The following is a 26713-nucleotide window of genomic DNA, read 5'->3' as shown; positions in this document are numbered from 1 at the left end:
ATTGCATCCATTTCTGAGAAAATCGGCAACCTGTTTTGAGGAGGAAGATTTGTTAAGAGATGATTGTGCTATCTGCAGGATTTGAAATAAAAAAAGATATGTAACCAGATACACATGACCCGCAAAAAGAAATCACAATTAGAAGGGAAAGATTAATAGGGACACAAGTCTGTAGAATTTCATTGTTAAGAGATCAATTTACTATGCCCTTGACTGCAAGTTAAATTAATACACGTAAAATTACAACACGGAAAAGGGATGCCAGTGACTGTCATAAATACAGCTTGCTTTTCTTTCCTAGTTATTTAGGGAGGATTGGGAACACTTGTGAAATCATATTCATTAAAGCCCTGAATAGAGGCAACTAACCAATAACTGCGGTGGAAGCAACAAGGTTCCCCCCCGCCCGCCCGCCCACCCTTTTCAAGAAGAGGGGGGAAATCACAGACGTCAATCAAGAAATACTGCAAAATAAAATGGACCCTCCTGGCAGCCGAGGCATCGCACAGATCTGCGGTGAGGCTCTGGCAGTCTGCTTGCAGCCTCCGGCGCCGCCGGCCCTGCAGCTCCGCCGCTGACCGGGGAGCGCAGAGAGCTCCGCAGCCCGGATCTTCCTTCCCTTCCCTTGCAAAACTGTCAGGCCCAAATGGGCAGGAGGATATTGGCTGCAAGGGACGCGGAGGCTCCTCCCAGAGCCTGGATCCCAATATTTTTGGAGGATTTCTTTTAACTCAGTTACAAACCTTGGGGAAGGAAACAAGTTGCCGCTGTAGCGGAGGCAGAAAGCGCCTCTGCTAGGGCGAGCGCGGCGCCCGCTCCCTCTTTCACCTTCCTAAAGCTACCTTGGATGCTTCGCCTCACTTGCGGAGGAGAGCTGTGCTGCCTGCCGGGGGGAATGCTCCTGCTCTGGATGTTGCTGTTTCTGTGAAAACAAGGGTTGTAAGGGAACGAGAGGGAAGACAATGAGGAAAAACCGACCGGGAAAAAAACCCAGCCCCAAGCGGTTTCCCGAGAACTGACGGTGTTTTGGGGCTGAGCGATCCCGTCGGAGGCGGCGGAGGCTGCGCCCGGCGGAGGGAGCAGCCTGCCCGCTCCGCGGGGGACTTCCCGGGACCGGCTATTCCCTTCGCATGCGGACTGGGAAACCTGTAGGAAACCCTCCCGCCGCGCTGCGAAGCCACCATGAATTCAGTGGCTGGAAATAAGGAGAGGATTGCGGTCACGGCGCGGAGCAGAAAATACGGGGTAAGTTGTCGGCGGAGGAGCGGCTCGGAGCGGTGACCGCCGCCGTGCCGGGGCTCCCGCGCCCCTCGCCCGGCGATTACCGGCGCCGCCGGCTATCGCCCCCCCGGCCCTGCTCAACTTCCGCGGTGCGGGGCGGCGGCTCTGGGCGCCCCGCGGGGGCGGGCGAGGCGCGGGGGCCGCCGCGGGCGCGGAGCGTCCGAGCGAAACTTGCCGGCGCCGCCGGGCCTCCCTGCCTGACCCGCTGCTCCTTCTCCCGCTCCAGGTGACCGACCCTTGCTCCCCCACCAAGCCTGCCGCCCCCTTCTCCCCCGAGAGCTGGTACCGGAAGGCGTACGAGGAGTCCCGGGCGGGGAGTCGCCCGGCGCCGGAGGGAGCCGGCTCTGCCCTGGGCTCCTCCGGCACCCCGTCCCCCGGCTCCGGCACCTCCTCGCCGGGCTCCTTCACCGGCTCGCCGGGACCCGCCTCGCCCGGCATCGGCACCAGCTCCCCCGGCTCGCTGGGCGGCTCGCCGGGCTTCGGCACCGGCTCGCCGGGCTCCGGCAGCGGCGGCGGCTCCTCGCCAGGCTCCGACCGCGGCGTCTGGTGCGAGCACTGCAACGCCCGCCTGGCGGAGCTGAAGAGGCAGGCGCTGAAGCTCCTCATTCCCGGGCCCGTCAGCAGCAAGGTGAGCGAGGGGCCGGGGGGCAGCGGGGGGATCCGTGTGCCGCCCGGCGCGGGCGTTGCCTGCGCTGCGGGGCCGCAGCCGCCTGGGAGCGGCCCGCCGCGGCCGGTGGGGCTGCGAGCTGGCTTCCCGTTGGGGCTGCCGGCCACCTGGGCTCCCCTCTGCCGGTGTCACGGCTGAGGGTTTTAGGCTTTACTCGGGTTTGCCCCGTCTTGGTCTTGTTCCCTTTTCCCATCACCTCCTCCTGCTTCATGTGGAGCAGGGTCCCTCTGTCTCCGGAGGGCTGCCGGGCTTCAGGGGGCATCTGTGACAGTCCCTCAAGCTCGCTCCTTGCCTCTCTCTTTCGTTGCATTGATAGTGTTTTTTGTGGTGTTATTTCCCCGTGTACTTGTTCTTGTTCCTAGTGGGGGACAAGCAAGGGTGGGAATGCCCCATGGGAGTCATTGGTCCCTTCCCCTTTTGCTGTCTTTGATCCCTACAGGATGGATTTACAAAATATCCTGAGACTTGGCAGCCAAGTTAGTGGTATGGTGTGTACGGTCTGATGCCCATGGTTTGTACTTCCATTGCAGGGCCAGGTGCAGGAAAGACCCTTCTGTAGCTCCAGGCTCAGATGAGGCATTGAAATGCTGTGTGAGCCCAAAGGTCACCCAGGGAGGCTGTTGCAGACCATGGCATTGAACCCAGCTCTCCTGGGTGTCATTAACACAAGGACAGCTTGGTGATGCTTCTCTCTTACAGAGAAATGCTAGATTTTTAAAATTTTTTTTTTAATAAGAAGACTTCAAAATACTTGAAGCTGCTGGACCCTGAGCATTGGGTTGAATAATCCTGTGCCTAAAGAGCATGCAAGCATTTCTGAAACCTGGCCTCTGGTTTTAAGAGCTGACTGATCATGGATAGAGTTGGAAGTCTGCTTTCTGCCTCTTGGGAATTCTGGTACCTCCAAAGGCATACTCTGAAATTCCTTGTTTTTGCTTTGTTTTTGGCATTGGTTTTTTGTTTTTCCTGTTTGCGGTGCATATAAAGATTAAGGCTAAGAGTCCTGAAAGAGTGACCAGCAGCCCTTGGCTGACCCTGTGCTACCAAAATAGTAAGCATTGGGTTTGTCCATAGCAACCCTGCGAGTGTTGTATTGTGAATGGGTCTACAGCTCCCAGAATGTAATACAATGCAATTTTGTTTGCCCTGTTGGGTCCAGGTACTATCAAATGATAATATTTACTCTTCCACTTCAAAGAGTTTTCATTAGTGGTTACGATAAAGGAGTGTCATGGAACAGGGCCGACTGCTGAGAGAGGGTCCCTGGCATTGCTGTTGTGTTGTACCCTCTATTATTTATTTACGTGCCGTTTGAGAGGGAGTTGGTGCTTTCTTGAACAAAAGACTCAAGGGCTGGTTGTTACCTTGTCTCAAGAGCTGACTTAACTGAAATATTCATGAAAAGGGAAAGGTGGAACCACCAAAATTAATAGTCAATTTAACCATATTAATACATGGTTGATGCCCTGTAAGGTGGTCCTGTACCAAAATCTTCACAAATTTCAGGCTTTGTGATTTGGCAGTGATTACCAGCTGTAAGTATAGGTGGGAAATTACTGATACAGATATGGGAGCCACCAGAATAACTGAGATTGGGGGTGGAGGGAGGATAAAATGTAAGCATCAAGGCTTTGTATCTCTCCCACAGTGTTAAACAGAAATTGACAGGTTTTGCAGTCATGTAGATTTGTACAGGCTTCTCTTCTTATTGTAATAGTGGTAGTTGTTGCCCATCCTAGCCTTCCTGAGATCTTACCCTCGTGTTACTATTGTTACTTAGTTTAGCTGATGGTGTTGTACAGGCTAGTCTTTATTCACATCAGTAGTAAACCTTACTTCTCTGTTTTTAGCCACCTTACCTACGTTCTTTTTTTCTTCTTACACCTCCTTTCCAAACCTTCCAGTTCTGTAGGAGTGCAAAACCATTGCTATCCAATGTGTGCATTTAGGGGGAAGGAAGGAGGCACAAGTAAGGTGGTCTTTGTGGGCTATGGTGACCCTCTGCCCTGTTCGCTATGCTTAATAGTACTTGCAGGCTCAATACTGTTGAGGTACTCCAGCCTTTTGCATACAGTTCCCTTCTGCAGATGGACGCTACCTGCCTGTGGCTATTTGCAGAAGCAGCCCTTTCTCTCATCCTTTGTGGCTTATTTACAACCGTTAAGAACTTTCTGGGCTTGTGATTTCTGCCTTCAGCAGACACTACATAGCACAGTAAGGCTTTGGCCTAGGTGATAGGGGATACAAATATCATGGCCAGTGCCATTGATTTCTTTGGACCAGGTATGCTGTGCTGGTCTTGCAAGTTTGTTTTTGCTGGCATCCATGGAGTAGCCTTATCAGTGTCTGCTTAGGGGAAAGCAGGGTGTTGGCGTAGGCTCTGCCAGCTCAGCCAGGGCCTGTGAGCTGCCTTTGCAGGTGTGTGCCACAGTAATGCTCTGGGGTCACCCTCTGAGGGTGAGATGTACAGGGTCTCTTGCAAGAATGTGGAAACCTGTCACGTGTCTGGGGAAAACTTACTTTTGTTTGGGTCGAGGCTGGAGTCTACCATGCTGTGTTAATGTAGCTAGCAGCTGAAAAATGCCAGCTACATTATGGGAATAGGTTTTTGGGGAGGGTAGAATTGATCCTGCTACTGAGTTCGGTGGAAGAAGGAGCAGATCACATTCCCGGTTCTGGGTATTCCCTCAGAACTTGTGAAGCATCTTACAACTCAAGACTGTGGTGCCCAGTAGGACACAGCTAATTGGTGATATGCCTTTATTGGAACAATTAAATGGAGCATTTAAAGTGTATCAGTCATCTTCTAGTCAGCCAGATCTAGCTGACTTACGTGACTTTTGTTGGTGCTGTTGAAGACAGCCTAGAAATTTCATTAGCATTATAAATATAGTCTGTGGCACCTGTTTCACATTTATAATGTATTTAAAATGCATATAACCAGGGGTATTGTGTGTTGCAGAACAAGCAGAACATGTGGGTGTCTGTGTTTTGTTATGTATCTAGTAGCAGATATTGGAATCTGCAGTAACCTATCTGAAAGTGAACCCACATTGATGTGTTCTACAGTGTGCAATCATGTAAAGGTTTGTCTATATCTGCAAAGTGTAATAGTATACTTAATTGCTGCATAAGCAGACCAGGCTCTATGCATGAAGCATGTACTGAAGCTTTTCATTTGATATGGAAAAAGCTACACTTAACCTGGAGCAAACTGCTTCTGACTAGCTCATTGTTAGTGTTGAGGTGTTGAGCTTTCTGTTTTACATAGAAGCATTCTCTCCTAATATGTCAACACGATGAAAACTTGGGATTTGGGGTTTTTGGGTTTTTTTTGGTGAGGCACAAAGGTGTGTAATATATAGTTATAGTTGTGCTGCTTTATTTTAACCATTTAAAATGCCAGGTTCCCTGCCAATTACAAAAAGATGCCAAAAGCTTGTTGTTTCTCCTTCCCCTCTTGTGATACAGATGTGACTTGATGTACAACAACTATGTCCATACAAGGGGTTATGTTTTATGAGAATTAAATCTTATTGTAACCCCCATGTGAAGCACGCCTGTGGGAAATGACTAGCACAGGTGGTGGTTAGAGTTGCACATTGCAGTTCGTAACTTAGAGGATCTTAAAGCATTTGGTGGCCATTGTTTGTGGGGTTTTTGTTACAGCATCAAACATTGCATGATGATAAGGATTGTCTCAAATTACTAATATTGATTTTTTTTTTAAATTTTAAGCTTTTTCTTAGGCTGTATTTTCAGAAGGGCATTAGACAAAGTTCTAGCATAGAAGTTTATCACATCATACTCCGTTTATCAGACTTTGCGTGAAATCTGGTTGCCTTGAGTTCAAATCTGTGATATCCTCTGGCTTCAATGGAACACTAACCTCGCAGGCATCCGACAAAAAAAAGAATCATTAAGTTTAATTGAAGAGTTGCTATATTTATGTGTCAAATTATATTGTATGTAAATAATCAATTGAATGCTAATAAGAGTAGTCTCAAGCTGGTGATTATAGATTTGTTAGTATGGGATTCCAAAAATCCTGAATACAGCCTTTAAACTAAGAGGTAATTTGAATGTGTAGACATGAATAACTGCTTGGGCATGTTGTGTTTGGGTCAGGAAGTAAGGATACTATTTTAAATGCTAGAGATAGCACTGATGATGTTAGGTGGTTTATATTCTGGACTATCCCCTAGCTAAAACGTCTGTGCTTCTGAGTATAAGAATTGGGTAAATTTTGGTTTAGCACAGTGTGTCTGTGAAGAGGGAAGGAAAGGACTTCCATTCAGGGTACAGTTTTGTTTTCTCTTTTCACAAATTTACTGACACTCTATCTCATTTTTTGCTTGCGTATCATTGAATTAGCCCTTTCTATTTCAGAGGTGTTCAGTAGTCAAAGACTTGACTAATAATTATTAATAATGAAGAAAGCCCTGAAGCTGATCTAATGAAAAATAGGTTCCTGTTAGCTTGTAGCTACTTTAGAAACATTCCTGGTAGAGACAGGACAGTAATGAACCCTTCCTCAAAGCTTAGCAAGTGGCAGAATAATGGAATTTCATTTTTGTCCAGACCTTTCATTTGTGAACAAGCACGGCCAGTCTGTATGGTGACTTAATTCACTGTGCAAAAAATCTCAGGCACCTAATCATTTCATCCCAGCTCATTGTAATGCAGATAGGATTATTGCATTAGAAATGTGATTTTAAATGGCCTGAGGCAGTAATTTGTCAGCATTTGGAAGGATTAACTCCATTAAAGTTTAGGCAACAACAACCATTCTTTTGTGTTGCATCACAGGTCACAATACCAAACATTTAGCATAACTCATCTGTGAATCTTCTTACAATTGTATGTTTCCTGGCAAGCTGGGAAACCACAAGCTACTTCACTTGCCGTGGAATTACAGCTGCTTACAGAGGTCCAGAGGAGACAAACGGATATGCCTTCACCTCTGACGAATTAATGTAAACCCTTTTCTAGGAGCAGCTGGAATTCTTGCTGTTGCAATTCACAGTGTCAACATATGAAATAATATAAATATTTCTTTCAGGCTTGCAAATGTCTTCGAGCTAAGGGTGAAGATATGGTATACTAAAGACTGCTTTTTAGGAAGTTGTTGGAACTGTTAGCTTTGCAGCTTTCTCCATGGGATCAAAAAGGCTCGCCATTACTTAGTGTCCTGGAAATTAGGAACAGGCCTATGATTATATTTAGTGAATTGAGACTATAGTGTTTTTCCTATCGGAAAAGAAAATACTTTTAGACCATAGACACAGCTGTTGGGGGTGGGGGAGAAGTATTGACACTTATCTGAAGTAAATCTCTAAGGAGGAGCAAAATTTTTTATTTTTTTTTTTTTTTACAGAGACTTGGCTGTGCATCTGAAAACATTGTGTTCAGAAATACACAGTCAATGCTTAGTCTGTAGCTGGCCTCTTCATGCCAGGCTATTATTAAGTGACAAAGTTCCTTCAAGGTGCTTTACACATGCCATGAATGCTGCACCGATCTCTAAAATCACCTTTTATCTTTAGATAGTCTTATTATTTTCCTAGAAGTAAATGTTGCAACATCCATAACAATCTTGTATAACAAGCGTAGGATTTTGGCGTATAATTTTGGAAGGGGAGGAAGGAAGAAAGATAGTCCATGCTGAATTTCCCCGGACAATGTTAGAAAAAATGTCACACGTTTCCAGTATGGGCCATCGGCATGTAATGGGATTCACGCCTGCGTCAGCAGATTATTAGAACGTTGCAGTGCTGTGTACGTAGGGTTGAAAGACATTGCAGTTTTGCCACATCAGCAGCACATAGCCTTTGACATCATATAATTGGGGTGCTTCCAAGCACTGAACTTACAGCCTGCCACCACAGTGAACTTGACTGTCATGCTCTACATAATGATGTAGTAGGAACTGCAGCATTTTGTGACATGTGGTCTGCATATCAAAAGCATGAGAGATGTTCTAAGTTAAATTGCTAGCTTAGATCTTAGCAAAGTATCATGCTGTAGCTTGAGAGGCATGTACGTTAATAAAATGTGAGGAATACAAGCATATGTACTTCCCCCTCGCTACTGCATAAATGATTCCTAGTCCACATTATTTGTTGCTGAAGCTGCAATTCAAGAACTGTCCCTGATTGCAGAACAGCAGATTGCATGTTTACTTTGAATTAAATGTGCTGTAGTGTGTAACAACACCCTGATAAACAAAGTAGTATCACAAGAGCAGAAAGTTCTAGAAGTGTCTTCCACAGTCTTTCCCATTATTGGACCAAATTTTGGTTGCACTGTGACACTGATGGAAGTCACAGTGATTAAGGTATTGCTCTTCTAGAAAGCTGTGGTAAAGTAATAACTGCAAGCAGTCTGCTGCAGTCACACATTGAAATGCTGCTTTTCTTTGGAAGCTTCAGCTTGCATGTTTGGAAGACCTGGCAATGTTTCATTGAATGGTTTCTGTTAACATGGGGTGGTCACTGGAGCAAGGTTGTTTTAGATGATCATACCATGGGTGCATCCTTATTCATAGGTTTATGGAACTCAAATCCCCAGTGACTTACGTTGCCCAGTTTTATTTTCAATTGCCTTCTACACAACCTTCCTACATTAAACCAGGGTTTTTAAAAAATAAACTATGAGCATAATGAAGCTGCTAAGAACTGTATTTACATCTCTGGTTTTGAAACCTGAAATACATAATCAGACACCTTCTTGGTACGGTTGTAATATCTTGTAGCATCTATAACCAGAATATGCATTTGCTTATGCTTCTTTTCCCTCTACCCCACTCTTTAGATGATGTTACAGTATAGCTTAATAATGTTTTGATAAAAGCATTTTTGAGGTTTCTCCAAGTAAAAGCACAGACCAACATAAGACACTTAATAGGGCAGAGGAATGTTGACTGGACTGTTCTGAGCTTGAGATGGAGGCTGTTCAAAAGATCCTGCAAGAAATGTCAAATATTGAAAACTCTTCCTTGTATGACATGAACTATTACTGGTTACTTATAAAAAGAGCAAAGAAGTGGGGAGGGGGAGAGAGAAGTCTGGCTCTGAACCTTGTCAGTCTATTGACTTACATGAAATTGGCCCTAGTGAGGGGATTCTGACTTCAGCGAAATCAGCAGGATTTCATTTAGGCCACAGCTCTACCTATCATATGCCTCTAACCAGGGAATACTTGCATGCATTTAAAGCAGCAGTCAGACATGCTGCGTGGTCTGAGCAGGGCTGAGACATCCTGGCCCCTTGTGGGCTTCCCAGTGTGCCTTTTCTTTCTCTTCTCCGTATGAAGGTCATAAGTTAGCATCCCTGCAGGTATCCTGTGTGAATACATGGTGGTTGCTCCCTGCCTTAGTTCTTATCAAAATGATAGATAGTTCAAACACTTTCAATAGCGCTGCTTTCTAAACTCAGATCCTTTTGATTGAAAGGTCAGGGAGTGACTAGAGGTGCTATTACAACAGCAGATGCGAGGAGCCAGTGATCTCTGATGAAAGGTACTGATGAGAGCAGCACAATGCTTCTAACCATAACTTCAGCTGTAACTCGTACAGAATATAGGGATTACTTTTGAATTACTTTTTGAAAGAGGAAGTAAAGGAAAATACAATGCCAGCTATACAAAAGAATCAGTTTTAAGAAATTGATGTGTTCAATTGCAGCTCGTATTTATTGTTATGGTATCAGAATTCAATTTATTTTATTTGAAATAATACAGTGTAGTAAGGCTGTTAAAAGCTACTTACAATTCCAGCATTGGTGTACTTCTTCACATTTATTTTCATCTTCAACTGTGTTTACTTTTGGTTGTCACTAAGACCTGCTGTTCTGTTCAATCTGTACTATTAAATCATGTAGTCTATAACTGATCTTGCATTTCTTATATATTATAAAATATTCTATGTTTTCTGGGAGGGGAAAAAAAGATTTCAGACTGAAGAAACCTTCAGACTGGTTTCCTCAGCTTTCCTCTGAAACTGCATTCAGTAGTAGTCTTTGTGCAAAAGAAAAAAAAAAAAGATTGCCAAGGAAGTTGTGTTTGAGAGACCTGAGGGAACTGATGAGGTGTTAAATTGGAATTAGTTTACAATTCATGATGAAAACAAAAGACTTCCCTCTCCTCAGAAGGAACTGGCCACTTCTAGATTCACATAAGTAAATCCTGTGTTGGTGTAAGATTTTTGTATTGCATATTTAAACTTGTCATGCCTTCCTATTAAACAAAGTAGGGCTGAGTCTGCTCACTTTGTTGCCCTACAAGTAGGAGAACTTAACTTACAGGCCCTATGGCATCTGCTTTGTCAGTGGCTGGTCAATGATTTTATTCAATGGATTTGGTGATTCAGGAAAAGTGTCAAATGCCTTTTAAAAATTATTTTATTCTAGTAAAAAAGCACTGCAAGCCAATGTGAGTGTGGCTCCGGAAAACATTTTAAATTTCTTGCTGGTGGTGTGTGTCAGAGGAACTGTGTATGCTGGAGACAGGGTATCTGTATCCGGTGCAATATGACTGATGTAAAGCATTCATCCAGGTCTAGTGTCTGTAGGAAAATCTTGACTTGGGAATACAGCCTGTTTAAGTGTTTTGGCTTCCAAATTACCTTCAAGTGGAACTTGCTTTATGTATTTGTTTTTTACAAATGTGTTTCGACCTGCAGATTTTCTATGATCTATTAAAAACAAACCTCTACTCTAACTTACATTTCACCATGCCCCCTAAATCATGAATACTTTGATGTGTTCGTTTATTTGCACCTTGAGTATTCACAACAGCTTCTCTATTCTATGGGCTTGCACGGGAACAAAATTCTACTCACATGAATGTTTGGGAAAAAGCAAATGAAAGGAGACCTTGACATCCACCACAGTAAATATTTTCTTTTTCTGAAGAAAAAGTGAAAATTCAGTGGTTTGGGGGTTTCAGCTTTGTTCAGAACTGTCTGACCAGACCTGCCTCAGTAGTGGAATTAATTTTCCCCAAGTTGTGCGTGTTTCATTCCCTCTTTATCTCCCACCTTCATAATTAACTGAAGATAAATGAGGATTCAGAAATACAACTGCTCAATTTCTGTGGGCCACTGTGTGGTTCTGTTGGGAATTGCCCATTCCTTTTATCACAGGTGTACTTGAAGATATGAAAGAGATTCCTCCAGTGCTGAGGAAGATGTTAGCTCTGGAGTCCTTTGCTAAAAGTGGGGCAGAACTTGGCCTTTGCATGTTTCTGTCTTGGCTCCTGTAAGAGTCACTTGGGCAAACTCCTGTCTTGCCGAAGTCGGACCTGATTATGCTGAAGTTATTCAGGAGAGCGGGCTTCTGCCTTCTAACCGATAGCCTGAATGATTGTATGCTACTACTTCAACTGGACAGCTTTATTTTTCTGTGCCTCTTAGCTAAATGAACCTCTGACCTGCTAAGTGCCAAATGCTGAAAGAATTACCTGTTTACTCCATCCACCTGATGGACTCCAGCAGAAAGCCTAGTGGGCAATAAGGCAGTCTTGGCTTTCAGCAGGCGCTGAACAGCAAGAATAGAAGTCATTACTCTTCATTTCTCTATTAGTTTCACTGCTCATTTAATAGTGCTGGGCAAAGAAAAACATTAATATCCTATTCAGCAGCCAAATGCACCAAATTGGGAGTTGTGACTCGTGTGTTTTCCTCTTTTCTAATGGTATCATTAAAATTTAACAAGTCCTCTAAATCATGTTAGTATTCCCAGGGTTAATATTGCTGAAATTGCTGGCAGCGTTCCCACAGGAAGAGTTAACAGTGGCTGAGGCTGTGCGGCTGGCATTTGTTGCTTGGAGAGAGGTGTTGGGACTGGAGAAGCCCTGGCACCAGAAAGGCACAATGACGTCTTTGGTGACAGGGGGCATTTGCAATACACATACATATTCTTTCCTATTCAATTCTCCCTTTTCACTCCCTCTCCCCTCTTCTCTCCCCACTAGTCCTAAAGCTGTCATTTCAGCTCACACTCATTAGATTTCTAATGGAAATTCTTGACAATAAGCCTGTATATATGTGAACCTAGCAGGAAGGCATACAAGTGTGCCAGTCGGTGCGAGTGTCAGATTTAAGAGATTGTTAGACCGTAGATGGCTTTTACTGGAGGTCGAGAAGGCTAACAAAGTGGGAGATGCAATTAAAATGGTATTTGTTAGAAAGGAATAGCTAGCTGTCTGAGCAGACTGAATGTGGGGAAATGATGGGTAGCTGGAAGGCCATTAGTGATGGCTTTGTAAGCAGTTCTGCAGCATGGGTGGTAAGCCTAAATCCAGAGCTGCTCTTTTAGCATGCCTAATAAGACTTCCTTTTTTCCCTGTGTGTCAAATCCATTTTTCAATAATGGATTTGACAAAAAATTCTGTAGATTTTGGTTTAGATTTAAAGGTGGGAGAAAGAAGTTATGGTGAGTGGGGCGGGTAAGAGAAGAAACTGTCTTAAGGAAGCTTTTGGGTACATTCTTTCATCACCATGAAAACAAGGCTCCGCAAGATTTTGCAGAGTTGGTTTTTGTAAAGTCATTGATTCAATGTTCCTGCAAAGAGGCTGTTTGGTGAGGAATATAAGATGGGACAGGCAGCTCATTGAAATGCCCTCTCATTTTAAATGAACAGTTGGGATCTGGTTCTTGTAAGTTCTTGATGAGAGCTCTGATATTAAAAAAAAAAAAATCTTTTCAGAATTGCTTTCCCCACTGCAATCATCTTTACTTGTTAGAGGTATTTAATCACAGCTCTCCTTTATCCTTCTCTTGACTGGTGAACTGTTTGTTGGGTGTTTGGCTTTAACATAATTGTTAACAATTTTTAAAGTTGCAAGGGGTGGGGGTAGGGGTAGGCACTTAGAGCAGATTGGCCAATGCATTTTGGTGTCCTAAAAGACATAAGCTGCTATGAGAAGTACGGGGCTTTGAGAGGAAGAAGACAGGCTATGGAGACAAAAAAGAAGTGGTGAATGAAATATGTCTTGGTTGGTCCAGGCAGCAAAGGAACAGTGCTTCCATGGGAAAGGTGGCACACTGGGGAAGCAGGGAAAAATAGGTGATAAACCCGAGTACTTTAAAAGGCTGAGCTCACTGCCGATGTCTTTAAAGCTTTACAGAAATAATTCATATGAAGGTTGTGTTTTGGTTTGGGTTGGGTTTTTTGTTGTTGTTTTTAAAAAAGCCATCCCTATAATTTTTCCTCTCTCTCTCTCTCAACAGAAACCAGCAAGCAGCCAGAAGAGTAGAAGGCAGTTAAGCCAAAGTTGGTTTAATGCAGTTCAGTGTTTTTCATTCTGAAATTAGGTTTTCCAAAGACGAATTGGTGCATCCTGTGATCTAAGGATGTAACTAGATTTTCTCTCTAATTCATTTGTTTTTCTTTTGTTTACCAGTCAAAGACCTATACCTTCCATACTGTCAACTTGAGACTTGGTATAAAATAGGGACTCAACCCATTGCACTAAAGTTTCACCCAACATAGCAAATAAATGACATACAACTTAGTGCATCAGCAGTTGTTATGAATTCAGCCTGGCTTCTCCTTTCCCTGTGCCTGTCTTTGAAGGAAAAAAATGTTTGATTTCCAGATTAATTTGAATTCTTATAGTGTTGAGCTTACTAATTCTGTAGTATTATACTGGACACTCTAAGGGTGCGCTATTAACTAGTAGTACTTGTTCCAAATACTTTAAAAGCAGAATAGAAAAGACTTAAGGTGTGAGAGGAGAGCTAAAGGTGGGGGGTATACATGAGGGCTGAATGCATTGGCACTGATGGCTCTAAATGAAGCACTTTACAGACTGAAGTGCTTTAAATTGCCAACCTTCTTTGTCAGTCCTAGTTACTTAGTTCTTTCTAGCTTGGTCTGCCACTGTCTTGCCTGTTTAATATTCCACTTAAGTATAACAAGAGATGAAACATCCAAGATGCCTGTATCCTCCAGGAGTCAGCTGTACTGATGTTAATACTTGTGTTAGCCATTTATAAGCAATGAGCTAAACAGGGGTATAAAGAGGAGGGGGAGAAGGGGAAGGAAAACTGTTGTGACTTCTCTTAATTTGCTGTTCTTTTTATCAGCAAAGGAAGTAAATTCTGTCCCTTTCCTACTCCAAACGCATGCACTCTGGATAATAGGAATTGTTTCAATAAGCACACACTGCTAAGGCCCAGATAAGGGCTATTTCTGTGCCTGAAATATCAAGGACCAGAGTGTGCTATGTGGGAAGGTGGTGTGGAATCATGCTGCTGAGGAAGCAGTGTGTAGTAATGCGCATGGGTGACACTGATAAATGGCTCCTCTAAGCAAGCATCTGCAGCAAATTGTCAGACTGAGACTTCCCAGCATACCCTAGACCTCTGCATGAATGAAATCTCTGTTGTGCCATTATTTACCCACCTCCATGTGAAATGAGAGGATAAGATTCATTGCTTCAGTGCAGCTTTTACGAGTTTGCTCTCTTTATGTACATATATGTGTATGTGTGTATGTATTTCTTTTTCTGCACTGCTTTCTGCAGCAATGGCTGCAGAACTCCCAGTGTCCTCTCGCTGATTAGCCATACAGCTTTTTGAAATCGGACAAAATGGCTTTCAGGGTAAAGGACAGGTCTTTTACTTCTGGAAACCTGAAATGAAATGTGTTCTATGTATTCTGTTCTTTGGCCAGACACATGTATAATTAAGGTAAGTAATAACCATGGTTTGTTTTTTGTTGTTTTATTTTGTTGTGGCTCTCTTAGTAGAGGTTGTGGTGAGTGGGAAAGAAAAGGGATAGGCCTTGGATTCTTTCTTTTCCTTTTTGAAGAATCATGATTACTGTCTTCAAAAGGCAGTGAGACAGTCTGCAAATCTATTTTGCACTGAAGTAAAGTCTCATCTTTTCCTTGTTACCCCTGGACATCACTGATGCATGAAAAGAATGGGACTTGCTCTTTGCCTTTCTTCAATATGTATTTTTTTGACTTCTTTGAGGTGATTTTCTAGAATGACTTGTCATTGAAACTGAAACTCTGGTAATTTAAGCTTTGATGGAAAGGTCTCTTGAGATCAGGGTAGAATTTCTGGCCAACCTAGGGAAAGAAAAGTTTGGTAGTTAGCGTATACTCCCAGTACATAAAGATCCAGATAAGTTCCCTGCTCTTCTTAATTCCAGCCAATACATCAAACCTCAGGGCTATGAGAAAGGAACTTCTGTGGGTTTAGCTGCAAGGATATAAAATGGTAACCTCTGACAGAGCAGCAGAAAGGTAACACTGTGTGTCAGGGCAGAAGGACTTACCATGCATGCATAACTTAGCTACCAGATTACACTAACAAGCACCTTAGCTGAAGGTTGCCTTCATTGGCAATGTAAATAAATCCGACAGGGAGTTTGAGTGCAGCTGAGGTGAGGATGTATGTCCTGTCCCACCACCCTGCTGTGGTGTTGATGGCTGTCCGCAGCTGTCTGCTCCACCCTGCTGCTGCAGCTCTCTTAAATTGTCGTTTGACTACTGGAGCCCTCAGCTTCTTGCTATCTTAGCCTTTGCCCTCAGCCTATTTCCGTCTGTCTTGCTGGCTTTTTGTAAAAAGCTTTGGTATTTGCTCGTGATGTGGAATGGGACTTTCCCCACAGAAGTTTCCATAGGAAAAGACCTTTCTTAATCATTCAATGGAAGAGGGTGGATGCTCCTAGAGGTAGAGTCAAGTGGTTTGTAACACTTAGATGCTCATGGAAGTCACAGGATTTCCCGCAGTTGCAAATACTCATATCAATGTGCCTATTACTGGAGTACACGTGTAGATCTCATCTCAGTAAAATGTCTGCTTCTTCTGTTTTTACAGCTGAGGAGAGGAGATACAGAGCAACTTGGTGAACTAATTAGTTGCATAAAACGGAGTCCAGGTTTCTTACATGCCTGTGCTCTTGACTAATGGGCTTTTTCCTTTCTTGCTAATGTTGCCCATCTCATTCTGCAGCAGTTCTTGTATGGTGGCTCAGCATTGGCTCTTCTGACTCTGTACAGAGAGGAAGAAGGGAGTTGTGGTTTGCATTTCAAAGCTGTCGGCCTTAAAGGGATTGGAATATGGCAGTTGAATATAGAGTAAGTAATTACCCAGTTATGACAAAGTCTTTTAGAAAGACCTTGACTTCTGATTCTGATTGGTACCAGAAGATGGCTGTTAGTTTAATAAAAAAAAAGGAAGAAATTGCTAATGGAGTTGGGTGGTTTTTTGTGATTTTTTTTTTTTAAGAGAGTGTTTATTAATTCTCTTTCTTTTTTCCTCCTACCTTGGACAGTTCATATCTATGAATAATTTAATTGTCCTTGGCTGTCTGCTGTTGTGAATGGCATGCTGTTAGGCATTCTGTATTCATGTGGTATTTGTTAATGTTTGTTTTGTATTCTGTCTGCCTCTCTGCCTTTCCAGAGATCAAATGGATGATGCAAGGCTTGACAACATATAAATGCTATTAAACTGTATCTGAAAGAACAGAAAGGGACCCTTTGTAATTTCATTAGTTAGAACATTAATTGGAATAGATTTTTCAGTGTTTTTCTTGCCAGTGGAGAAGTAAATGTTTATCTGAAAGCATTTTTCTACTTTTTGAAAAGTTTGTCTTGAGAATATGTTTAGAATTTATAAGTAACAATTTGTACTGGGTTACACGATATCTCAAATGTGTTCCCTCTGTTTCCTATCCCTAGATATTCTTTGTTACTGTCATTACTCACAAGGTTTAAACTGCAGAAATACCAGTTTTCAGATTTTAATTCTCTTCCTCTTCATTGAGGATTGTATTGCTTTAACTGCTCTTGTTATGATGCTTGTCAAGCAAAGAAAAGCATCTGTAACTTTTTTCTGTTTACATCCTTTCTGATCCAAACATAAGCATCATTATTAATACTCCAAACTTATTTAGATTCTGTCTGTAACCCTCATGAGGCTCAGGTTGAGACCCTCAGAACAGTAGGCAGAAAGCACACCCCAAGCTATTCCGTGGTCTGGAGTTTTCCCAGGTGAATGGGAAACCAGGCTAATGCTTTACTGCAATTCTATAGACTGATCTCAGGGATGAATGTCCCTTCTGAGAAAGCTTCATCTTTCAGAAAAAACATGCTAAGAACAAGAAATAGTAACATTTGCTATCATGGGTAAGTCACTTAATGCCTGCTTTCCTGCTGGCTGTTACATTGATAGCAACTTTTTAAGGTAACACTGAAATTTTTCATCATCCACAATTAAAGAGTGTTTGAGTGCATCCTGCTGCTCTTATAGCCTCCACTTTTGTAGATATTTTGGCCAAGTTCCTCAAAGCTGTTTATCTTGTGTTTCTTGTGGTGCCTACCAGAGTCCACTACATGTTGCTAGGCTTCATAAAAATGTTGCATAGCCAGCAGAGGATCTTTTGAAGTGCTTCTGATGCTGGGTGCACCTAATGCAGAGGAATAACTTTCTATAAAGCTGACCCCGCTGTTGCTGGACGGCTGGATTGCAGGTACGTGCTTGCTTTGCTTGGCTAATGCCTTGAGAGTCCAGTCCTGTAGCTCTTGTTCCTGGATGTCAGCCAAGTGCCTGTGGGTTCTGAGACTGGGCATCAGTGCTGCAAAGTCTCTCGAGGCAGGCATGTTTGAAGACACTGTTCTCACTGTGGGCAGCGCTGGATGTGCTGCCTCTTTGTCTGTGGAATGGCTTGTTAGGCTGCCTTTAATTTGAACCATCTGTGGCAACCTGCACACTCTGTTATAACACTGTTTTTGTGTCAGACCTCCAGCAGCATGCTGTGAGTGAGCTGGAGACCAGCATGGGAATTAAGGTAGAAAATCCACTGGAAACATATTGCAGTGCATGTACAATGAACTGGAAAATAATTATGTTCATTGTAAACTGTACATCCTGCATCAGACTCCATCTTTGTTTTTATTCTGGCAACTGTAGTGACTCTGGTGAAATTACAGGGTGTAAAACAAGAGTGAAATGTATCTGTAGGTGTTCCAGCATTTGTTAGAGGCCTCCCCTGTGTTGAGTGAAGCAGTATTGGAGTTTTTGCTTCCCTTCATCATTTTCTGTTGAAGGATCCTGTCAGGCAGTCTGAGGCTTGTTAGAGCACCCAAAACATGGAGTTGCTAATTGGCTACAGCCCTGTGCTTTATATACTGCCATTTCTCTTCCTGTAACCAGCAAACACACTGTACGCCTCTTTCCTTTAAATAACTTCTATGCTGTTTTAACCTCTCTACCCTGTTTTCTGCTCTCTTTTGGTAACTTTCTTTTCCCTAACTAATGACTCACCTGGATAGGATTGCTGCTGGCTCTGTGATTATAGCAATTAACTCTAACCCTAAGGAAATGGCTTGCTGTGTTGCCTGGCAGCCAGTGTCTACAGGAGCTGGTAAAACAGAATGGATCAGACTTTACTTTTCCTTCATTTTAATCTTGTTATTGATTAGCAAGGAAAGCAACTTACTGTGAAGGATATAGTCAATTTGCAGGTTGGCAAAGTTATTCCAAAATCTGTTGACTTGATTTTTTCAGAGTTGCTGTGAATTCCTTACAACTTCTAGCAAACTGCAAAGGCTTTGATGGTTCTGTAAACAGGGCTTCTTAAGCCTGGCTTAAAGGAATTGAGAACTACAACTGAAATCACTGTCATAACAATTTTTTCTTCCACAAGGTAGACTTGATTTTATAGTGGTGTTTAGCCAAGCCTTAGTATTGTCTTTCATTTGGTAGTAGAGAATCATGAAAATACAGTTTTAAGTGAAGTTAGGGCCTTGGGAATACATTATTGTCTTTAGCAAGCTTGCTCACACATTAGTAACTAAAAGCAGATGTGTAAGCAAGAGTTTTGAACATTGAACAAAATGGGAGTGAGCAGTGTGTATGTAGGTATCTCAAAGCAGGCCTCACTCTGGGTACCAGGTGTTATCAAAGAGCACCCCTCAACTAACATCAGAGGTGATAATGTGAACAAGCTGTCTGAATTGGGGTGACATGGCACAATTAAATCTTTATGGGGCTAACCACAGCCTGCTGAATTGGCTGCATGAGAGGAAAGGTGGATTTGCCTACAAACACAGGGCTAATAAAGCTACAATTTGTTTTTGTACCCCCATCACCCCTTTTAATCATTATTTTATCAAATGTCAGCACAGATGGAAAATTCAAACCAAGCTCACAGATCCAATTCTGTGGAGTTGGAAAGGTGCGTACTACACCAGTGCAGCTCCCCTGGGCTGGAGTGCGGCCAGGCTTGATGGTAGACGTTTTAGGTTGGAAGGGACTCCTGGAATTTACCTAGTCCAGCCTCCTCTTCAAAGCAGGGTGGACTTCAGTGTTAGATCAGGTTGTTCTGGGGCTCGTGCAGTGAAATTATGAGCATCTCCAAGGCCAGAGATTGCACAGCCTCTCTGGGCCCCTGTTGCCTTGCTTCTACAGTCCTGTACTCTCAAGAGCACATTCTTGCCCTGTCTCTTGTGCCAGCACTTACTTTTCTGACCTTGTGGTGAGCTTGTTAGGGAGCTAACCTGGCAAAACCAACCCCTTCCCCAAACCCCTGGTACTAGCAAAAAGGGGACTCAATGCATGAAATGTTACTCAGTAAATCAGACCTTGTTTTAGCTATGTTCTCCTTTAGTCTAGAGGTATTTGTTTTCTAGAGCCAAATATCTACACCCAGCTGAGTGATTAAGACATGAACTGCTCATCTGACATCAGAATATTTGTAAACACTATGACTACATATAGCTGCAGGCAAATTATTTTTTTCCCCACAGTTTATGACTGCATGATGAAAAAACGTACTTGTAACTAGAGGGGAAAAAGCCAGCCTTTTCATATACTGCAGTCTTAGTTATTACACTTCTGTTAGCATTCCTCATATCTATTTTTTGGTAGGTGATAGAAAAATGGGCAGAGGTGCCAATTTAATTAAGAGAATGCCTACCCTTAGAATGGGTCTGAAGGCAGTGAATTTAGTATGGCAATGCAAGTAGACAGACAAGTACAGTATTGATAGTAGTAACAGTCTAAATATAGTGTTTCATGCTCTACTTATGTGTGGCCATGAGTGACCACTTGCAGTGACAAATCGTGGATTAGATACCATCTAATTGAAGAAGGTCTATAAGAGGGGCGAAGGTGCTTGAAAACCATAAATGCATCTTAGACACATCTGTGTTCCCCCTGTGCAGACTGAAAAGATGTGATTTGACCCTGCTGAGACTGAGGTGTTTGTGCTGGGCTGTCCTGGTGTCTGTCTCCTTAACAGTCAGTCCAATGCAGGTGGTTTCTTTTCTGTTCTTCTTGGGCTGTATTTCTGGGGCTCTTCTTGGTTCTGTATTTTTGGTCAGCACAGGCAGTGAGCCGTTAAGCTCCTCTGAGACACGTGCCTTAGGTGTTCAGTATTCTTCTTCACCCCTGCCATGCTGTGCCAATGAGTGAAGAGGAATATCTACTTAAAGAATCAAACACTGCGTCTGCATTGCAACAGAATGAATTTATATTTGACTGAGCACTTGCAATTATAACAGAAATTCAGCATCACTTCTTGTTCTACAGTCACTGAAAGTTTCTGTTTTATCCCTTTTGGTGTTCAGCAAGCCTGAAATCATTGAGGTCTGGATTGCTAACTGGAAAGTATCAATGGCTCAGCAATTTATGTTCAAAATATGGATGGACACGTATTGTGAAAGACGAGGGCTTTTGCTAAAGCACCATGAGATTTATTTAACTCATTTGCATTTTAATTATAAGGGAGTTACTGAAAAAACAACTTATTAGCCACAAAATAACACATTCTGGTAATACTAGTTTCTCCCTGGGTTGTGAGTTTATTGTGGGGTACCACTGCACTTCTCAAAATTATATCCTGGGCACTTTACTGTGCTTCAAAACTTAGTTTTGTTATAGCTCTCCAGTAGCCACAGACCTTAAAGCTGGTCTTGTGGTCCTGTAGGCTAAGATTTCTCTACTGAAGCTCATGATGTTCCACTGATGCAGGGAGTAGATAGGAAGACAAAGTGGATTTCTGTCTTTTTGTGGCTGTTGTGTTGTTAATTCACTTTCTCTTCATTCAGCTGTGGTGGAAGAAAAGAACTAATTGCAAGTCCCCTGGCTGTGACTGCTGATCATACTCTGGGGTTTAATACAAATACCGGGCTGCTTCTACCTGTTAGAGGTATTTCAACAAGTTGAAGGAATCCTAGGAGTAGAGTAAACATTGCTCTATTTCTCTTGCGTCATCCATTGCTGTTTTGTTAACGCTTCTGCCCCATATACCCAGTAACTCTGTCTCAGTTTTTTTTAAATTGTAGCTATTTTGACAAGCTTACAAAAAACCTCCAAGTTCCTTTGCAGAAGCTTCTTGGTAAAAAAAACCCATACCTCTAACTGTCAAATTTTAAAGAGATAGTGGGACTAATCTCAGACCTGGCTGCCAGACACCAAGGAAGCATGCTTTTGAATTCATGTGATTCTGAGCTTGTTCTACCCCTATCCATTCCAAGGAGCAAATCTGAAAGTTCACTTATTGCAACTGTCTCTTGGGCCAAAATAGTAAGTATGGAATGGCAAGGTAGAAATGAGCCCTGACAATGGCTTTCCCTCTCTGAGTGGAGATGGATGTGCCTGCAGTGGTGGGAGCACTGACGTGGTAGAGGAATATGGATGCTAGATACCCATTTTCTACCTGCACAAATCCTCTAGAGGCTGGTCACCTGGGTCTGCTGGCAGAATTGACTGGTGTCATTCTGGTTCCACAGGTGGCTGCTGTCCTGTACTGTGGGAACTTGCCAAGCATGAGTGACGGGAAGAGAGAAGGCCAGGGAAGAGGGGGGAAAAAAATCCCCAATTTTTTTCATTGCCATCAGTTTCTAATGTCCTTTGAGCTGCCTACTTGTACCAATGAGAATTATACTTAATAGGAACTTTCCCATGTTCAGACAGTTTAATTATTCAAAATGCATTAAGACTTTTAAAATATCTGGATGTAGTTCTAGAATAAATACATTAGTTCAGTTTTGAAAATGCACTCAAATAATTCACAAGTATTAATGAATTATCGTCCAGCCTTTTGTCTGCCATGGGAGATATATGACTAGAAATCAAAGGTATGGAGGATTGAAATGACTCGTCACAGGGAGCCTGATAGTTTGATTCCCAGGACCTGTGTTTTAATGACAAAAAGCAATGTGCACAGTGAATAGTTGCTAACCTTCTGTGTGGCTGCTGGAATTCTTTCTTGCAGTAGCATAGACAAATCATGTGGCCTTGAACAAACTGCTACCTACAAGTTTTTACCTTTGTTTCTTTGCCCTCACTCCTTTCTGTCTCTACTAAGACTGTAAATTCTCATTGGGGAAAAGCTATCTGTCTTTGTACAGTGCATGGCATAAAGGATCTTGACTTTTTTAGTTATTTTTTTAGCTAAGTGCTACCAAAATATGAAACAAAACAATAAATGTAGAAGCAGATTTTCTATGTGTTAGTCTTTCAGGTTTTACTTTCTTTAATGTACTTTTGCACTGCTGCTTTAGCTCTGTGGATGTCCATAGTGCTCTAGATTGCCATAAAGCTTTACATTCTACATACCTACATACAAAATGACTTTTTCCAGTCTAGTTGCTGCTGTTTCACAAATTAAATGCTCAAACAGCAGTCTATTCCACCCTGTCTCGCTTGCCTTTCTCTTATTTTGGATTACAGAAGGACCAGGTAGATTCTGTTTTGCTAGTCGTGCTCTGTGTTTGTTTTTTTTTATACACTGCATATAAATACACTGGCAAATTTAAGTTAACCTCAACTGTAATTTACTGTTGGACCAGGACTGACTCCATCCTACTGTACCCTTTAAAGAAGTGTGTGTTATTGTCACAAACATATCTTCTCTCTAAAGGCTCTGTAGTTTTAAGTAGCCTGGTTGCCTGTGTAATGCTTGCTGACACTTAGAACTTCGTCTTCTAATTGTAGCAGGGGAAAATACAACCCCTGTCAGAGTCAGTGGTGGGTCAATGGAGAACAAAGGCAGTAATCAATCCAAGGCCTAATTAAAGGCAGTGATGCCAGGAAATGACAGGGAATTCAACAGCCTGACACTCAAACTTCCCTAATTGGACTAGTGTTCTTTATAACTGCCCTGTGCCCCACCCCATATTGCCCTAGCTATGATAGCAGTATCTCACTCTGTTTAGTGTTTTGCTTTGCTCTCGAGTTCAAGGCACAGATGGATAGAGGGATCCATTAGCAGTGATTGCTGTAGCTTTATACTCTTTCTCTTCACTTTTTTAAAAAAAGCTCAGTTACTGAATGATCATTATAAGCAAGTTGATACTCTATCATAGTTGATACTCTCATAAAAAGAGATGGTATGGCTGAGAGGAGCACGCTGAGGCTGCTGCTGTTCTCTCATTCTTCAAATGAGAGAGCAAATAAGGGAAATAGTACTTTTGGATGGAGAGGATGACTTTGGTTCATTAACAATTTCATTTGAAGTGTCATGGTTTCTACTTCTTCATGAGATTAAAAGGAACTCCCTCTGAAGAACTTCAGGCCAGAAGAGGAGCTTAAACAGCAAGTATTTGTGACCAAGAAAAAAAATTGCTTTCTACATCCTTTAACTGTATGATAAAGTGTAGCAGTTGCCGCAGGAATCTGAGAAAAATCCTACAAACCAGTTAGGAGTTCTCTATAAGTGTAAGTACAATAAATATCTGTTAGCTTGAGCTGTGCAATGTGTTCTAGTTAAATAACATTTAACTAAAGTTTTGTCATTTCTGCAGGAAAGAAACCTGCAGAGCATCTTAAGTGCAGAAAAGAAATCCTGATGGAGTCTTCGGTAGCTTTGCGGAGAAATGTGTTTTGAGCATCAGACTAATTTGTTGTACTTTTGTGGAAATTTCCCCTCCCACACTTGATGTTTTCCTGTTTATTGGAGGTTTCTGTACAATAGTGAGAAATAGTTAATTCTTTCTGAACTTCATGTTGAGAAAAAAATGCTTGGGAATGATGTGGAATGAGTGTCTGGAAAAAGAATGGCAAGATCTAGCTTTTTTTTTTTGGACATGAAGATCTACAGCTGGGGACAGGGAGAAGAGAAGATTGTGGGTAGTAAATCGCAGCATGACAAAGAGTTGATATATAGTTGATAGCACCATGCAGGATTTGATTCTGAATTTTTGCAACTGTATCACTTCTGTCGTTCCCTCCTCAGCTGTATAATAAGATGTCATAGTACAAGCTAGTCAACCATAAGTAATTTCATGGACTTCAGTGGAATGTTGCCCATGTAACATATATTGACATATTTTTGAAGGGCTGGATCGTAGGCTAGGCTGTGGCATTAGTGTGCACCTGGTAGCAGGGTGGCGAGACAGAAGCCTCCCTGTGTGCCAGCTGCCCGTCAATATCAGTGAAACATGCCCATTCAGTTTGCTTAGTAATGTGAATGCCATGTATAGTGGAGACAGAGATGTTTCCCTGTAAACATAATGAGTTATTTTTGTTTTCAGAGAAATTGCGGGAATATAACCACATCTATCTAGTTCCTCACCGGCATAAAGTGAGCTACCCCTATGACTCTTATTCCCAGGTATTTTTTTAATTGAGTTGGATGTCACTGAGTAAAGGGATTCTTCACTGTGAAGTGGAAAGACCATTATAAAACAGTATTTAAAATACAGAGAAATGCAAGATACACTATTTGTGTTAATAGCACTTTTTTCATCCCAGAGCCATATAAATGTTTCAAGAAGAATTTAATTTTGTGTGTAGGTGAAACAGATCTGAGGGAACTAGATGGTCTCTGGACACAAATGAAGCCAGGTCTCTAGTCTTTTTGCCATGTCCACCACACCTGACTACAGAATGAGCTCTGTAGATGAAAGGGTATTGAAGGAAACATTGAATAACTTTTTTTTTTCTGCTAACAACTGGTGTGGATGACACTTCTAAACACTCTTAAATTATGCAAATCTTAAAGCAATAGAGCAGTTCTTATCTATACCAACAAATTTGAGCAGACTTGTTCTCTAGTACCTAATCACAATAATGAAAGTTAATCCAAGTTTGAACTTCAAACCATTTGAAGAATAACTAATGAGTGGGCTTTCTGTATATATTAGAAATCTTGTTTCTTTGTATGTTGCTTTAAAAACTTGGAAATGTCTCAGTTGCCTGTTATAAGAGGTGTGGAAAACTCTCCACAGACTTGCCTGTCTCCTAAGCCGTCCAGCCTCCTGCAAATTATGTACCTTGCAGAGAAGCATTATTAATTCCAGTGGACTGGCCTGTGGCACAGTCCAAATCTGTTTATAATCTTTCAGCACTCTGATATTGCCTACACCCCTAACAAGAAGGATCAGAGGCATGCAGGGGGGGTGAGGTGGACCCATGTTTCAGTGTGATAAGTACTTTGAAAAAAGAACACCAACTGCTTCCTGTTGAACCTCTACTCAGTCTAGTGGTATAGGAGTTTTATCATTTTTCACAAGTAAAAAAATTTGAATAAACAGATCCATCCAACCAGCCAGTTCTTAAGAGATGGGATGCAGTTTTTTTTGGATCTACAGGGTATTCTGATGCACTAAGTCCTTGGTCAGATTCTTTTCACTAAAGAAGAGTAAAGACTTTTGGGGGGGAAACCAACCCCAAAATGTAACAAAATCATAATTTTGTATCCCAGGCTGTCAAAGGCTGGTACATCATTGTTTATCTTTTTAGACTGACAAGTTTATTAGTATCTTTTTGTGTGCTCTGATAGGTTGCCATGTACTGGGACTTAGTAGCATATTTGTGCTGCCAGCCGGATATTTAGCTACAGATCTAGCTGAGTAGCAAGTTTCTTTGAGCAGAAGGACCAGCTAAATTCAGGACTCTTTCTAGCTGGCAGGTCAATAATACAGCTCTGCTTCTATCTGGCAAGATAAGTTTTCCCAGCCTCATTCTGTTTTTCTTCAGTGCAGTGTGTAGCAGATGGATTTGAATCACAAGGTTGGCTGATGTACCATATAGAACGCAGCACAAGATACATGTCTGTTTAAATTCTCTTAAACTTGGTGCAGAGGATAATGCTGACTGGAGGAAAACAGGATGAGTAGGGGGTTTTTTTGATACTTTAGAAGGTTTGTGAACTGCAAATGGAGAATTTTCTCTGTCTTTTGAGTGGATAGAGTACTTCTTCAATCGCAACTGAGTTTCTCTGATGCAGTAGTTCAAAGACATCCATATTATGATTAGTGCTTGTTATTACTTATAATATTTACATGTGAATTAAATCAGAAAGCCTTCTGATGGAGTGATGATTTGTCATCAGCAGTATGCATCTGAGAGTCATGCACAATGTTAGATAGTTGCTATTGTTTTGTGGTGTTAGGAAGACCTGCTGTTGCAAAGAGACCATATTGCTTTCTGCTTTTGCAAAGAGTCACCAGTTGCACTTCAAATTGTACTTTGACTATTTACATGAAAGGTTTGGCTTGTAACTGAATTTTCCATGGGCTAGTGGCTGTTACCCACTTTCACTCAGGGCCAGAAAGGGGGTAAAGTGAGAAGTTTTCAGTGGCAGAATCTATCAAGTGAAATGCAGCACAGGACCGAGGCCTTTGCATGCCAGGACTTGACCTTATGCTGGACTTATGTTTTGGAATGACATTCACACAGGGCTATTAACTTATGCCTACCTTCTTCTGAAATCTTCTTTTTGAACTGGCATAACTGACAAAATTGGTATCTTCTTTCTCATGTGTATTCAGATTTCAACTACATGCCTCCTAAG

At 42.2% G+C, this 26713-nt stretch overlaps 1 protein-coding gene across 1 annotated transcript in view; it reads left to right on the top strand.

The window, feature by feature from the left end:
• The first annotated feature begins 547 nt into the window (after positions 1 to 547).
• The window catches only part of KIF26B (kinesin family member 26B), a 300765-nt gene continuing 274599 nt past the window's right edge, over positions 548 to 26713 (top strand). Inside the window, exons 1-2 of the mRNA XM_050895026.1 lie at positions 548 to 1245; positions 1508 to 1909. Coding sequence (XP_050750983.1) covers positions 1183 to 1245; positions 1508 to 1909 — 465 coding nt within the window. The 5' untranslated portion in view covers positions 548 to 1182. The remainder of the gene's footprint in view (positions 1246 to 1507; positions 1910 to 26713) is intronic.

The sequence above is a fragment of the Gymnogyps californianus genome, chromosome 3, assembly GCF_018139145.2.
Source record: "Gymnogyps californianus isolate 813 chromosome 3, ASM1813914v2, whole genome shotgun sequence".
In the NCBI taxonomy this organism is placed as follows: domain Eukaryota; kingdom Metazoa; phylum Chordata; class Aves; order Accipitriformes; family Cathartidae; genus Gymnogyps; species Gymnogyps californianus.
The sequence above is the reverse complement of the archived record's forward strand: the minus strand, read 5'-3'. Positions and strand labels throughout refer to the sequence as shown.